We start from the raw sequence: 15,981 nt of genomic DNA on the forward strand, positions 1-15,981 counted from the left end.
TTTTGATAACTAGGAACCACAACTTATGTATAACATTTGTCACTTTCACCAAAAATCTGTGGCATATAACATATTCTCTCCAATTGTATAACAGCAAAGTAAACCTTACTGAACTGCAAATAGTCATGTTACTTTGAGTTGACACAAAGCAGACTTGAAACCAAAGAAATACGTGAGACGTAAACACAAGACTTCATGAGTGAATTGCCCACCTTATCCTGAGAATTGTCATTAAGGAACATCTTGCTTGTGGTATTTTCCATGTAGCACTTGGGTTGAATTGATATTTGAGCTCCGCAGTTGTCATATTCCACGTCCGACGGTTCACATGTCTCAGATGAGCAGGACGTGGCTATATTCTGGGTTACTTCCTTAACTACATTTTCATTACATTCTTGAAGGGTGTTATTTTTATAGCACAGTGTGATGGCTTCTTCACTGTTTGATTTTTCTGAGTCAATAACTGAGCTCAGACTCTTCTGTACTACTGCTAACACGTGGATACGAGTCACAGGACTTCCCTCGATTGAGTCTTTTGGATCTGTGGTTCCAAACAGACTTGGAACATGAATGTTCGTCTTTTCCAATCTCAGTAAGGTCGCTAACAGGTACGCTGATATTTCCATGGACCGGGGTGGGGCAAGGCGGGTTATTTGAGTCGGGTACAGAGCAGGATCGATTTAGCGCCCCTTTCATCATTTTGCTGAATCTCTGTTGAGCTCTCATCCTCACCGGAGAGCTTGAGTGAGAACGGCAGTCCAAGTCCTCTGATAAGCCCCTGCAGAATCTTTCTGCATGATCTGTGTCCTCAGCCCAGAGGGAGGAGTCCCAACCAACACACACCTGCAATATTTCGGGTCTTGTTGCATTTAAAAGAACATTGAAAATCACAGTTTGTTTTAAAATTGTTAAATGATTTTAAAAACGGCCTCTTCAATTTGACACTAAAAAATGGACCCTTTACATACGAACTACTACCGACAAAAAATATGTTTTTTAGCAAAACCTAGCAGAGACAAGAGAGAAAATCCAATTTATGAGAATTTACAGATGCTACCACTAAAGACCCCTCGGGAACGCTCACTGATAGCATCAACAAGTGGGGTTCCCACCATTCAAACCTGATTCCGCAAGCTTGTTAATTTAAAGTTACAGTAACTTTAACTTGAATACAGTTCACCGTCAGCAGAGGAGAAAGTTGTCCAGAAGAGTGTCCTCAGTGGTGCCCCGATGACCCAAATGGTTAAGGGATTGGTAAACGGTTCATTTTTAATTTCAAGAGCTTATGTATTATAAGTTTTTTGCGCTCCCTCACTCCTCCCACACCTCTCTCCCTTACTTCTTCACCACTATGCATACTGTACATCTCAAATGCCAACTACGTCGATGGTAAGTGCTGATAATAAAGTCAGATTTTCCACAAATATCAACTAATTAATCCTGATACTGTTTTTCTATGTTCAATCAGTATTTGAATGTGTTTTAGTGGACAGTAAGATGTGTTTTACAGCTATTTAGGGTTAACTTGGCGGATTTTGCGAGGCTAGGGAGGGATTTTTTTCAGTTATTTCTTACTGGGATATTCGTTCGGGACACAATAAACTCTAGACATATGCTCAATCTGGGAACGAATTAATATTGTATATATATATATATATATATATATATATATATATTTTTTTTTTTTTTATTATATTTTATTTTTTTTAAATATCACAATTCTTAATACCCAACCTGATGTCTGGATAGACCCTTTGCCTTCATAGAAGTGTTCACTGAGACGTCGTTGCTAATATCATAGAAACCCGGCTTCTTAAATTTTGAATGCTGCCAGACTACATGGCAGCTCTCTTCTCCATCTGTGGAGAGATATGACAAAGTCAGAAATCACGAGAGAGCTCAAATATTGACACAGTGAGCATAGGTGATGAAATGACCTTGGAAATTTGATATTGATTCGATAGAGAGCACACGCCGTCCAACAGAAGACAATTTACGGCACACAACCGCAGAAGAGGTGTGTGCCAGTTGTGCACGTGCTTGATGGAGAATGTCCTGTGGGTTTATAATGAAAAATTAGATATTGAATGCCTTTTCCTTGATTTAGACACCCAAACTCTAATAGTTCATATTATCTGGTATATCACATAATTAAGATCTGTGATTACACGTATGAGCGGTCTGTCTTCTGGTTTCTTCTCCTGCATTTTCTCCAACAGCTTTTGGGTTTCCTCACCCAGCTCAGCCTCCAGTTCTGGTTCGATCACAAAACTCAATGCAGCAGATAGAGTTGAGCCCAGAGAAAAAACATGGCCCTGAGTCCCAGCACAAAGAAGAATGTATGCACAGCAATCAATACAGAAAGCCATATGTAGTGGTAATAGAGAACATTACATTTATCTTTAGTACATATCATCAATGGATTTGTACCTTTAAATTATCATATTCATTAACTATAATAGAGTGGGAAACAGAAAGATAATTTTGACTTGCCAAAATTGGAAGATGCAGTGTATAACCAGCGTCAGTTATTCAATATCTCTCACCTCAAATGTGCTGCCCGTGTTATCAAACTCAGGAGGCACAAATAAGCCTTGTGGATCATCTGGAGGACACAAACAGACAAAACTATCACGACAGTGAAGGAAGACAGACCTTTCTTCCTCTGTGTGTTTGTTTAATATCTGGGTTGCAAGACGCAAAGGGTAAAACGCTAGAAAAAAGCAATTCCGTTTATGTTTTTATCACAATAAATAAATAAATTCTGGGCTTGAGTGTACAGAACAAGGCTATAATAGTGTGATAAGAGCACTTTCAAAATGGCTGAAAATAATTTATATACCAGAGGGGTCGAACACAGTGGGCTATGACAAAAACTGATTTTAATTCAGTGGAAAATTCCCCAAATACCATCTTCACAACAGTCCTTTTTCCAGACTAAATCTTGCAGGTGGTTTGATAAGACTAAAGGCCTCCCTCCAAACAGTAAATCAGAACAATACATGAAACAATGTAGACTGTATAATAATTACATGAGTGAATGCATTGAGACCTGAATACAACAAGTAGTAAATAACTAAATCCAATTATATGGGTATAAATCGTCTGGAAGATCCCACTACATTTTATTTATTTCTTGTCTAACCACACTCCTTTCCTGTACAAACTATGCTCAGCCATTTTGTTGATGCTTGTTTGGGAAGGACTTTGTCCCGGTGACAAACCCAGAATAATCTGTTTATGATTTATTTTGTTTCATTGTCATAAAAGTCCTCAACAGAACTGCTCTCTTGAGCTTTTGTTTCTTGATACAAACATCTTCCTGAACCTCAGATGTTGATTTGAGCATGCGGCGGGACCGAAATACCTGCCTCATGCTCTAATTTGATCTAATTTTAAATTATATGTCATATTTTCTAGATTAGATGTTAAGAACTGATGTGAACCATATGACCAAATTTTTCAATCTACTGCTTGAATACAAAACAAGAAGCGTACTCACCGCTGAGCTGCTCCATGAAGCATACGTTCCCATGTGCATTGAAGGCCAGCGTATCTGGGGTGACGCACAAGGAGTGGAAGAGGTGAGAGGGTCGGAGGCTTTGCAGGGCCAGGACACACTCTGCACAAACTGCCCATATGTCCTCCTCAGAAAGGCAACTGTCTCGCAAAGTCAGGATGTCTGCTAGGGACACATTCTCCTGAATAAATAATAAATAGTCTGTCACAATATGCATAGCTCACCTTGATGCAGTTTGAATAAGCATGAATATTGGATTATGGATCGCTGTGACTGATGATTATTTCAAAGTGCACTTTTCTTAAAGTCAGTAACAGAGAGATGGCCAAGCTTCCTAATCACAAAACGCAAAAAGAGTTTAATGCTGGGTTGTCAAACATTCTGCCAGTTGGCTGGATTAAAGAAGCACAAGAAAAACATTTGCCACATCACATCAAAACTACTCAGTTCATACAAAACTACTCAGTTCCCTTACGTATTGGAAATGAATAGTTAGCACCTAGATTAAAAAATACAAAATTAAAAAAATCAAAACATGAAATCCATAAATGAAAGCAAAGTTGCTGCATTCATTTTGTAAAATTACTTTGACGCCCCACGTTTAATGTAACAGGAAAAATAGTTGGCTGAAAGGAGGATTTCCCCAGGAAACTTGCTGAGCTGGGTAGTCAGAGCTGGTACGGACTGAGACTGTATTTTGACGTTGAGATCAGGGGATGGAGTAATAATAGTATGTAGGGGACGGTGTATTAACAGTGCAACATTGCAATGGTTTGGGGTCTGAGACTCCTTGTAATTAAGGGCTATATAAATAAACATGACTTGACTTCAGCAAAAATCGATAACTAGAAGTTTACTGTAGCCAGGTTATGAAAGGCATATACAGAATCATATTTGTCACTCTATGGATGGCTTATAAGTCCATTTAGGGTTGAAAAAAGAGGGTGGAATTGTCAAACTGTGTAAAGTATTACAATATTACTGTTATTGATAAGGTGTGGGCATATAAAACACTAGGAAGAAACAGTTGTTGGATGCAGCCACGCCACTGCTAAAACTAGAATAGTACTCTGAATTATATTGTGTTACAAGAAGAAAATGTTCATTTTTTTCATTAGCAAGTCCAGTTGGCACAATGTTCACTACACCCTCTAAACCATGAACCAATTCTGCACACCCACACGGAAAAATGAGTCATCTGTGAGAACATTTCCACAAATAAGCTTTTATTTCATTGCTACTGTGTTCAATATAAAATCTACAAGACTAATGTGGTCTTTTTTTCTTTTATAATACACCTTTGGTGTTTTCTGAATACAAAGCCTTGTTTATAGTGTGTGGGTGACAGGTGAAGGGAATGGAAGCATGTCTTGCACGATTCTGTCACCAACATTGAATGGTCTTTGTCAGTAGTTCTCAAATACAGGGTCACAAAAGTGAGTACACCCCTCACATTTCTCCAGAGATTTCATTAAAATGTTTAATTGAACAACACTGAAGAAACATCCCTTTGACACAATAAAAGGTAGTCTGTGTTAAGCTTATATAGCAGTGTACAGTAGTGCTCCTTTTTTACCGCTACGGGCATGTGACGCTGTGAGAGGTCACACAGTATCCACCCTGGGGAGAAATTCGCTTCCTCTTCCTAGTTCGTGTGTAAACATTCTATACTGTATCTCCAGCGCGCTAAGAACTTTGACATTTTTATTGTTTAATATCTCGTGCATCCATTAAATATGGTTGGTGTAAAGGGTAAAGAAAGAGGTGAGCCGTTTAATTTGAAATTAAAGTGGAATATGGATGCTTGATGCTGTTGAGAAAATGGTTGAATCGCTTTTTTTGGCCACTTTTGACCACGGAGGAGGAAGTCGCCTAACTCTTAAGTCAAGTCAAGTTTATTTGTGACGCCCTTAATCACAAAGAGTCTCAAAGGGCTGCACAGACCAAAGATGATTGCAAACCACAGACCATTATGACACCATCCCCCAATCCAAAACCTACATGAGGGCAAGGAAAAACTCAAAAACCTCCAGGAAAATGAAGAAACCTTGAGGAGGGACTGCACATGAAGTAATCCCCCTACCAGGATGACCAGGCTGCAATGGATGTTGCAATAACAAATGATACACAGAGATTGTCAACATAAAAAATAGGTCATTCATAACCTATAGTATAGAAGTGTGTTTTAAGCCTAGATTTAAACACTTTCGCTGAGGTTGGAGAGCAAAAATCAGAGCCTTCCACAACACCGGAGCCCGAATGGAGAACACTCTCGAACCTGCGGTTCTCTTCTTGGCTCTTGTGATCACAAGTAGACCAGAATTTTCAGAGCAAATCAATGTTTTTTTCCTGAATGAGTTTTTTCGTTGATCATCTCACAAAAGTAAGTTAAACTCAACTTTATCTTTGTAGAGCATATTATTTTATGAAATGTTTATTTTTTAGTACAAAACAATACAGGTTACTTATACAAGCCTTAAACATACTTAAATAAACCTTAAACCTACAAAATATAACACTGAAGCAACTTACGAACAAATTCAACTTAGAAACGACCGTACAGAACATCGTTCATAAGTAGGGCAGCGTCTGTACATTTATTTCCTTCAAAAAAACTCAAACTATAGCCATCTGTGGCTAACCCCCTGGGTAACAAAAGTGAGTACACCTTTAACTGAGCTGGGGATTTTCGTGATCTTGTGCTTCTCTACCTTCCCCTTGAGGATGCCCCAAAGATTTGCTATTGGATTTAGATCTGGAGACATGCTTAGCTAGTTCATCCCCTTTTATATATAGCCCAGAAAAAGTGTTGACAGGTCAGACTCTCCCTCATTATGATGACGTCTTTCTTTCGCATTTTCATCGACAAAAAGTCAAAAGCCGGAAAAAGTAGACATCATTGGATCGTTAAGAAACGCCAGGCAAGGCCAGGCCTTTTTGTTTACTGCTGAGGACCAGTAAACAAAAAGGCCAGTTAAATGGTAAATTAAAATCTTTATTATTTCCTTTGGTCTTTGTTTTTTAACATTGTGTGCCTCTTGTTTGATCTTTATTGTGCAGTAGTCTAAATTTAATATGTACCGGTATTTGTTTCATGTTCTGATGCTCTTTTATGATGTATTAAAAAATCATACTTGGCTTGGAACGGATTAGTGCGTTTACATTCAAAAGGCATCCCTACTTACAAATATTTCAGGTTACAGAGCTCCTCCCGGAACAAATTAAAGTCGAGGTACCACTGTATATATTTCACCGGCGATATATCGGTAAAAAAAAGGTTGGGACACACTAGTATGTAATAATGCCTGCGACTCCCATAATGTTATATAGAATAGAATAGAATAGAATACAATACAATAGAATAGAATATACCTTTATTGTCATTGTTACAACATGGGTTGAATATATTGTGACAACGAAATTGGACGTGGCACTCAATCATAGCGACATTGCATGCAGGTCAATACATCTGGCTGTGAATGTAAAGGGACTTTCAATGGCATGAAGAAAACCATTTCACATTTGGGAAATCTCTGAAAAAAATTGCAAGCATAATGTTGCACCACAAAAGCAGCAGCAACCCCTAAAATAGAAAACGTCCCTTGAGAACAATAGAAAGAAAGCCCCAAGTCCTTTGCACTGGCCTACATACGTTTGGAGGATGGTGGGGAGCAATGTTCCGTTTAAGATCCTAAATTGCGCATTGGCTAGACCACAAAAAAATCTATATGGCTAATAAAAATCAGGGCTCGAAATTGAGAGTTCAGAGGCAAATTTAGACAAAACAACACGGATTCCTTTGGTGTTGTGTTTATGAGAGCAATTTTAAAGTCTATGTCAAAGTTGCAAAGTTGAGTTAAGTCATGAAAGTTTTTCGAGAACCAGCTTTTTCGGCTCGGCTCACTAAAAAGAGCCGCATCTTTCGGCTCCCAAACGGCTCTTCAGATTGTTTTTGTTGCTTTCATACATATATCAATGGTTATTGTGGAATATTATGCACAAAATCACTTGAAAAGGGGTAGGGGGGATAAGGCAAAAAATAAAAAAGTACCCAGATAAAAAAGAAGTAAAAAGTTAAGAAACAAAAAGAAAAACGGTAAATGGTCTGCATTTATATAGCGCTTTTCAAGTCAATGAAGACCTCCCACTTACACAGCGAAAAGACAGAAAAAGCAGGACATATATAGAGGAAAAATCAAGAAAATAAGTGAAAAGAAAAAAAGTAAGAAATAAATACCAGAAAAAAAGGAACTGAAGCAAAAAAAGACAAAAACTAGAAAAAAAGGACTAGAAACATAGGAAAAATACACAAATTAGAACAAATAAATAAATAAAAAGATAATAAGATGTAGAAAAAAAGCAGTAAAAAAAGAAAAAGTCCAGGAAAAAAAGAGAGAAAAAGAGTGTTCATTAGGCATCTCTTTGATTAGTCTTACGTTGCATTCAAATAATTTCCAAATATGTCAAGTCAATCTCGTTGTCATCACTGAAAAGGGTGATTAAATACAGCTGTGTTTTGTGCAACCGACTAAATAAATCCCCCCAAATTTTAGTATTATGTAACAAAAGCTACTTAAAAAAAGGAAATCTCATGTAAAAGTTGTTGTAAAAATAAGTGACGGTTTTGGGCCGTGCAACCTATCCAATAGTACACCAGTCAATTTATTCAAATGTGAAAAATAACTTAGCATTGCCGGCAAAATGTAAGTTGATGTCAGGTATTGGACTTTTACTCAGGATTTGGTTGCCACACTTGGAATTGATATTGCTCACTGTTATTCCAAGGGACCCTCACAGACTTTGTGTGAACGCCCATACCCGTAGATTACAAGGAACATTGGTGAGGAGTGCACTCACGCTTTTGCATGAGAACTAAGATGAGCAGTGAGAGGAACCGCACAACTCACAGATGGTGTTAGATGTTGCTGTGCAACTGAGAGGTTTGGTGGGAGGGTGAAGGTTCTCTTTGGAGAGTGGGCTGCAAACAATCAACGGAGTGACACGACCACTTTCCATCATAATCAAAATGTGATAAATCGAGTTTGTGATCAATTCTTATTGGGTGATATTGGTCACGATCATCATCCTCTCCGGAGATGAGATATTGTTAAAACAGTAGCCTGTGTTGAAGGCGACCGCAGCCTAATTGTAATTATTGGTAGTTTGCATGCTAATGTCAATATGACAACCCAAACCACTCCACTTGCTAAGTATGGTCCGGTCGCAAATGAGATGGCTCTATGGGCTGGCTCTTTGAGTGGAAAAAAATGGCTCACTTTAAAACTCTCTTTTACTATCTCTCTCTTTCTCTGTCTTTCTTTTACTTGCTCTCTCTCTCTCTCATTCTCTCTTTTTCCCATCACTCTATCTTTATACTTCTCTATATAAATATCTTAATTTTCTCCATCTTTCTCATTTTCCCTTACTTTTCTTTATGTCTTTCTGTTTCATTTTCTCTCATTCCGTTTCTTTCTCTCATAATCATTGTCTCTCTTTTTCTCTCATTCCCTCTCTCTCTCTTAATCTTTTTCTCTCATTCCCTCTCTCTCTCTTAATCTTTTTCTCTCATTCCCTCTCTCTCTCTTAATCTTTTTCTCTCATTGCCTCTCTCTCTCTTTGTCTCTCATTCCCTCTCTCTCTCTTAATCTTTGTCTCTCTCTCTCTCATTCCCCCTCTCTCTCTTAATCTTTGTCTCTCTCTCTCTCTCATTCCCCCTCTCTCTCTTAATCTTTGCCTCTCTCTCTCTCTCATTCCCCCTCTCTCTCTTAATCTTTGTCTCTCTCTCTCTCATTCCCCCTCTCTCTCTTAATCTTTGTCTCTCTCTCTCTCTCATTCCCCCTCTCTCTCTTAATCTTTGTCTCTCTCTCTCTCTCTCATTCCCCCTCTCTCTCTTAATCTTTGTCTCTCTCTCTCTCTCTCATTCCCCCCCTCTCTCTTAATCTTTGTCTCTCTCTCATTCCCCCTCTCTCTCTTGATCTTTGTCTCTCTCTCTCTCATTCCCCCTCTCTCTCTTAATCTTTGTCTCTCTCTCTCATTCCCCCTCTCTCTCTTAATCTTTGTCTCTCTCTCTCTCTCATTCCCCCTCTCTCTCTCTCTCATTCCCCCTCTCTCTCTCTCATTCCCCCTCTCTCTCTCTCTCTCTCTCATTCTCCCTCTCTCTCTCTCTCATTCCCCCTCTCTCTCTCTCATTCACCCTCTCTCTCTCTCTCTCTCATTCCCCCTCTCTCTCTCTCTCATTCCCCCTCTCTCTGTCTGTCTGTCTGTCTGTCTGTGTTCATTTTACCTCTGAAAAGTGATGGGTCCCGGGGACTCGCATGCTCAAAATTCTATGAGTCCTAACAGAGATCTATGGGTCCCCAAAATTTAGTGTTATCGAGGTTGAAATTGTAAATCGGCGACAAATACATAATATAAATCTATATATTTATTCAATTTTAATCATCACAGTTTATTGGTAATACAAATCAGTTATCACTTCAAGATTTTTCAGTTCACAACAATATTGTACATTATATAAAATAATATTGCTGAAATAATTATATTAATCTATATTTTCATTCCATTTTAATGATCACAGTTAATTGGTAATACAAAGCAGTTATCACTTCAGATTTTCAGTTCACAATAATGTACATTATACATAATAATATTGCTGACATATTAATCTATATTTTCATTCAGTTTTAATCATCACAGTTAATTGGTACTACGAAGAAGTTATCACTTCAGGTTCAGTTCACAAAAATATCGTACATTATACAAAATAATATTGCTGAAATATTAGTCTATATATCCATGCAGTTTTAATCATCACAGGTAATTGGTAATACAAAGCAGGTTATCACTTCAGATTTTTCAGTTCATATATTCTTTGTGGCTTGCTGTCCCGCCAGAGTTGTAATGCCTTCTCAAGGTCCAATCCATTATCACCCTCCTCATAGCGTAACCAGGAATATAATTTAGTCCATTTTGGCAGAAAAGTCCTTTTCTTGCTAGGAGTGTTCTTTTGTTTGTTTTCTTTCGTCGAATCTTTCGCTTCAACACACTTGTTTTCCTGGCCTCCGCGATCTTCCGAAGAATTTCTCCGCCGTTTTTTGGTGCCGGAATTATTGCCGTTGTTATCACTTTCTGCATTATGTTTCGACTTATTACTGAGACCGAAGAAATTACCAATTTTGTGTTGATTTTCACCTTCCCTCGACGACAAGCACCACAACAATGACATTATTTGAAGCAACGAGATCTCGTTGGCCGAGATCGGCGTGCAGACAAAAACTCGAACAGCGAGACCAAAACAACAATGGCGGATCTGCCTGACGAAATGTTTGGAGTGCGGTAAATCTTTGTTTAAAAAAAAAAAAAAAAAATCGGTTGATAATGACAATTTTGTGTCAAAAAAGTTGCATCCCGGGGACGCACGTTGATTTGACACTATCCGTCCCCAGCAAAAATGATGCGTCTAGGACGCAAGCGAACGAGAACACTGCTCTGTTCCTCTCGTCCCCCTTCTTTCTCTTCATCTTTCATCTGCCCTTTATTTCTCTTTGTTTTTTTCTCTGTATTGTCTTTTTTGTCTCTTTCTCTTTCAGTTTTTCTCTATCCTTTTTTCCTCTCTGTCTCTCTTATTCCCTTTCTTTCTGTTTCTCTTTGTCTCTCTTTTACTCTCATTCCCTTTCTTACTCCCTATCTTTCTGTCTCTCTTTCTTTCTCTCTCTCTCTTTGTTCCTCTCTTTCTCTCCCAATTTCTTTACTTTTATTCTCTTTATTTCTCTTTCAGTTTTTTTCTCTCTATTCTCTTTTTTCTCTATACCAACATACACATATACATCACCCACGCGACCCTACTGAGGATAAGTGGTGCAGATAATTTCTCTTTCTCTGTCTCTGAGTGTTTGTATGTCTCTGTTTTTCTTTTCCTCTCTTTCTCTTGATATTTTTCCTTCTTTCTCTCTTTTTTCTTGACGACGCTCGTGACTGGTCAATGTGGGCAACGTCATATCTGTGGTGTTTGCCTAGTATAAACCATTTGGAAGTTTAAATTAGGGAAACTCGCTGTGTTTTAAAAACAATCAGGGTACTGTATTACAATATAGAAGCATAATACATTTTCCAAATTAATTACTTGAATTAATAATACTTAATAATCATCGGTATTATATTAAATCAGCCGGCTCTTTTCAGTGAGCCATGCCGATAGAGCCAGAATTGCCATCCCTAGACTAGTTGTAATTAATTTTCATAATAATCTAAATACAACAAGCGAAACCACCTGTGTACTGGAATCCCTCAGCCTGCGTTTTTCAAGGTTCCGGTTCGAGTTACGTACCTCGTCTTCAAGCACCGGAGGCAGATGGTCCATTTCATAATGTGTGTCCCTCCACCAGCTCTCCATAGCCGCAAATGTATTTCATTCGACTGGGGAACTCCTGACACAAATATCGGTGGCTGCAGTCATGCCCGGTACGCCCCCGGCGAGGCAGAATCACCGAGTTCCGGGGCCGGCTTGCTTCACAAACGGACTACAGAAGCTGCTGGCGATGGTGGCCGCCAAGGTCCAAAATCCCAAATCCCCCGCTGAGAGTTGGAGGGGGGGCTATTCAGTGATGCGCACGCATTGCGTTGCGCACACACTGCAGTCAAAAACAGAACGCTTACGCAGCGGTTCCAAATATGTTGGGTAGGGTTACTTTAACTTGATTACTTTCAATTACTTTTGGATTACTCCAATACCAAATATGCTAATAAAAGACAAAAGAAACTAAATACGAATAAAAATTACAAAATTTTGTGCAGGCTTGGGGAGTAACGGAGTACATGGAACTGCAAAAATGATGTTGGCAAGCTGTTTGGATTTATTTTCATTCTGTTTCTGTCGCATTTTATGTTAGTTTTGCCGGAGATCAAAGCCAGGAGAGAAAGCTTACCACGTGTTGTGAGTCATAATTTTATTCATATTTAGTTTCTTTTGTCTTTTATTAGCATTTTTGGTATTGGAGTAATCCAAAAGTAATTGAAAGTAATCAAGTTAAAGTAACCCTACCCAACCCTGTATATATATATATATATATATATATATATATATATATATATATATATATATATATATATATATATATATATATATATATGATTTTTTTTCCAACTATTTACCAAATGTATATCTTATATCCATACTGAGATATATTGTATTTCTTACATGACATTATTCCACTGATCGTAGTTGACATCCATCCATCCATTATCTGCACCGCTTATCCTCGGTAGGGTCGCAGGAGTGCTGGAGCCCATCCCAGCTATCTTCTGGCAGTGGGCAGGGTACCCCCTGAACTGGTTGCCAGCCAGTGGCAGGGCAAACAGGAACAGACAACTCACTCCCTCATTCACACCTAGGGACAATTTGGACCGGCCAATTAACCTGACAAGCATGTTTTTGGAATATGGGAGGAAACCGGAGTGCCCGGAGGAAACCCACGCAAGCACAGGGAGAACATGCAAACATCACACAGGGGGTTTGATCTCATGACCTCAGAACTGTGCCCACGCCGTGCTGCCCGTAGTTGACATATTTTATGTAATTTTTAGCTATTTTAAAATATTAACTTTTTTCATGGAAAAACGTGACAATCATAAGAGTGATATACCCTTGTTTTTTGGTTGCTCTGGTCGCAATTAGCTCTTCACAAATCTACTGCTTTAAAGGGACAGTGTGTAATATTTCGAGCCTCTTCGTGGTACAGAAAAGTTTCATTCAGTTAAAAAAAAAAGAAAAACGATTTGAATACTAGCCAAAAACACTTTAACTATCAAATGAAACTTATTTTTTTCCAAATACAAAAGATCGAGAAATGTGTACCTTTTAGAATCCCCACTTAGGTCGCTGCTATGTTAGTCCGAGAAAGCCGCCACGATGTGCACTGAAGCACTGAAGCACTGGCCCTCACTCGCACCTGACAACTCAGTGCCACCTAGTGGTAAATATTACACACTTTGGCTTAAAAAAAAACATAAAAACTACTACTATTACTACAAATGACAATGACTTGAAATTAAACTGCTGCTAAATGTCACTGTTCTGTAGCACTTACAACTTACAACTGCCCGTGTAAGATGTAATTTTTAAGGTTTCATTTGTATTACACAATTTTTGCATGGACTCGCCCCCTCATATATTTATGATTTTATTCCCCCTATGTTCCTGCTTGGAGCTTTCGCTCGGAAATCTCTGGTCTCTGGTCAACCTTAAACTGGTTGTTCACTCACTCATTCAACCCTAGGGACAATTTGGACGGGCCAATTAACCTGGCATGCATATTTTTTGGAATGTGGGAGGAAACCAGAGGGCCTGGAGGAAGCCCACGCAGGTACGGGGAGAACATGCACATTCCACACGGGGGCGCTGCGATAGCTGGACTTAAACCCCCAAGGAAAACCTCTGTTTGAATTGGTGGTGTCTTGGTGGGTCATGGTTTGTCTGGTTCTGATGGCACTTGTAAAATATTTGTTCACTGCTTGTCGTGGCATGTTGAGATAATAGGAAAATGTCTCTGTAGCAACCTGAGCAATTCATGACATAGGCATATCCCTCCTCTTCTTTGTTAACTGACAAAACACCCTGTATCTGATCTTTTAGTTGCTTTTCTTCAGATTAAATCAAACTGTGTTTTTCCTTAAGACCAATTTTGTTGAATCGCTGAATCAGAAATTGGCACAGTTGATAGAACCCCAAAAAAAAGAAAATCGAATGTGTATCTGATTTTAATCGTCAGCCTTTTTACTCTATTTCTATTGAACAGTCGGCTATGCTATTCTGCTATTCTGTAGACTTAATATGCTGAGTAACAGTGGCGTCATCAGACATCAGTCTCGGGGGGGCATGTCAAATGTGAGGAGGGGCACAACTTTTATTAAACCCCAAACATTTTTGTATAGCATGGATGCACGTTAAACATAACCGACAGCACATCCAGCAACAGCTTTTTTTTTAAACAAAAGGGAGCCTCCAGCTCCCTTCCAGACGACTTTCAGATTATGAGACTGCCGCGCTTCCTATTGCACCAATAAAGCTTTTATTCCTGTTTAAATTGCAAAAAACTAAATTTCTTTTTCTCAATGTTTTGTTTTTCGGATTACTTTCCAAAAGTTTATGAATTTAAGACCTTTGGATTATGAGACTGACACGCTACCTACTGTGTCAATGAAGCTGTCAGGTCGAAAACAAATTGCAAAAAACAAAATTATTTTTTTTCTCATTTTTGGGGGGGGATAACTACGGAAAAGCTTAAATTGAAACGCAATGCTTTATGTCAGGGTGGACTCACGACCTTAGATTATGAAACTGGCGCTGTGCTAATTAAGCTGTTTTTGTTCACAGAATTGCAAAAAACAAAACAATTTTTTTCTCTTTTTTGGGGGGGGATTACTTCCCAAAAGCTTAAAACATGAACTAAATCATTAATGTCAGGGTTGAACTCGCGACATTCGGATTATGAGGCTAGCGCACCACTGACAGCGCCACTGAAGCAGTTATTCCTGCTAAAATCACCCAAAAAATAAATTCCTTTTTTTCTCAATTCTTTTCTTTTTTTTGATTACTTCGCAAAATCTTAAAATACTCTGTGATTCATGTCATGGTTGAACTTGCGACCTTAACCCTCTACAACTGACGCAGTACAGCCTGCGCCAACGAAGCTGTTGTTTCAATCATACTGGCAATAAACAAAATTCATTTTTTCTCAATTATTTTGGGATAACTTCCCAAAAGTTTAAAACGAGAGTTCAATACTCCATGTCATGTTTGAACTCAAAACCTTCAATCTAAGAGACTAAAGCACTACCTACTGCGCTGATGAAGCTAATATGCTTTAAATTTTTTCTCAATTTTGGCGGTGGGGGTGGGGGGCGTATAATTTTCCTTAAACCTAAAATAAGAACTGAAGCTAATATCAGGAATGAACTCATGACAGCGATTAAAAGACTGGTGCACCACCGACTGCGCCAATGAAGCTTTTGTTTGTGTCAAAATCGCAAAAAAGGAAATCTCTTCTCTCAACTATTCTTTTCGGAATACTTCCCAAAATCTTAAAACATGAACTAAATGCTTCATGTCAGGGTTAAACTCATGACCTACAGATTATGAGACTGGCAGAAGATGTTATTCTGGCAGAAATTGCGAAAAACAAAATTCATATTTTCTCTTTTTTTTCAAATACTTCCCAAAAGCCTCACATGAAAACTCGATGCTTTATGTCAGGGTTTAACTCATGACTTTCATATTGTGAGACTCGTGCTCAACCAACAGCGCCAATGAAGGTTTTTATTCTGATAAAATTGCACAAAAAAAAAAATTAATTTCTTTCTCAATATTTTTACGATTACTTTGCAAGAGTTTAAGATATATTTTCAATGATTCATTTCAGGGTTGAACTCTTAGCCTTCAGATTACTAGACAGACGCACTACCAA

The 15,981-nt window shown here is 38.5% G+C and overlaps 1 protein-coding gene across 1 annotated transcript; it reads right to left on the reverse strand.

The window, feature by feature from the left end:
* Positions 1-298: 298 nt before the first annotated feature.
* Positions 299-12,009, reverse strand: LOC148354091 (kinase non-catalytic C-lobe domain-containing protein 1-like). The gene is made up of 7 exons (XM_088351938.1): positions 11,847-12,009; positions 3,503-3,701; positions 2,547-2,605; positions 2,169-2,315; positions 1,938-2,055; positions 1,735-1,859; positions 299-843 (listed from the first exon to the last, which is right to left on the reverse strand). Exons 1-7 carry the CDS (start codon positions 11,910-11,912, stop codon positions 457-459), a joined length of 1,101 nt encoding a protein of 366 aa, XP_088208064.1. The 5' UTR covers positions 11,913-12,009; the 3' UTR covers positions 299-456.
* Between the last annotated feature and the right edge of the window lie 3,972 nt (positions 12,010-15,981).

The sequence above is a fragment of the Urocampus carinirostris genome, chromosome 13 (assembly GCF_059441175.1).
Source record: "Urocampus carinirostris isolate Australia breed hairy pipefish chromosome 13, RoL_Ucar_1.0, whole genome shotgun sequence".
NCBI lineage: Eukaryota > Metazoa > Chordata > Actinopteri > Syngnathiformes > Syngnathidae > Urocampus > Urocampus carinirostris.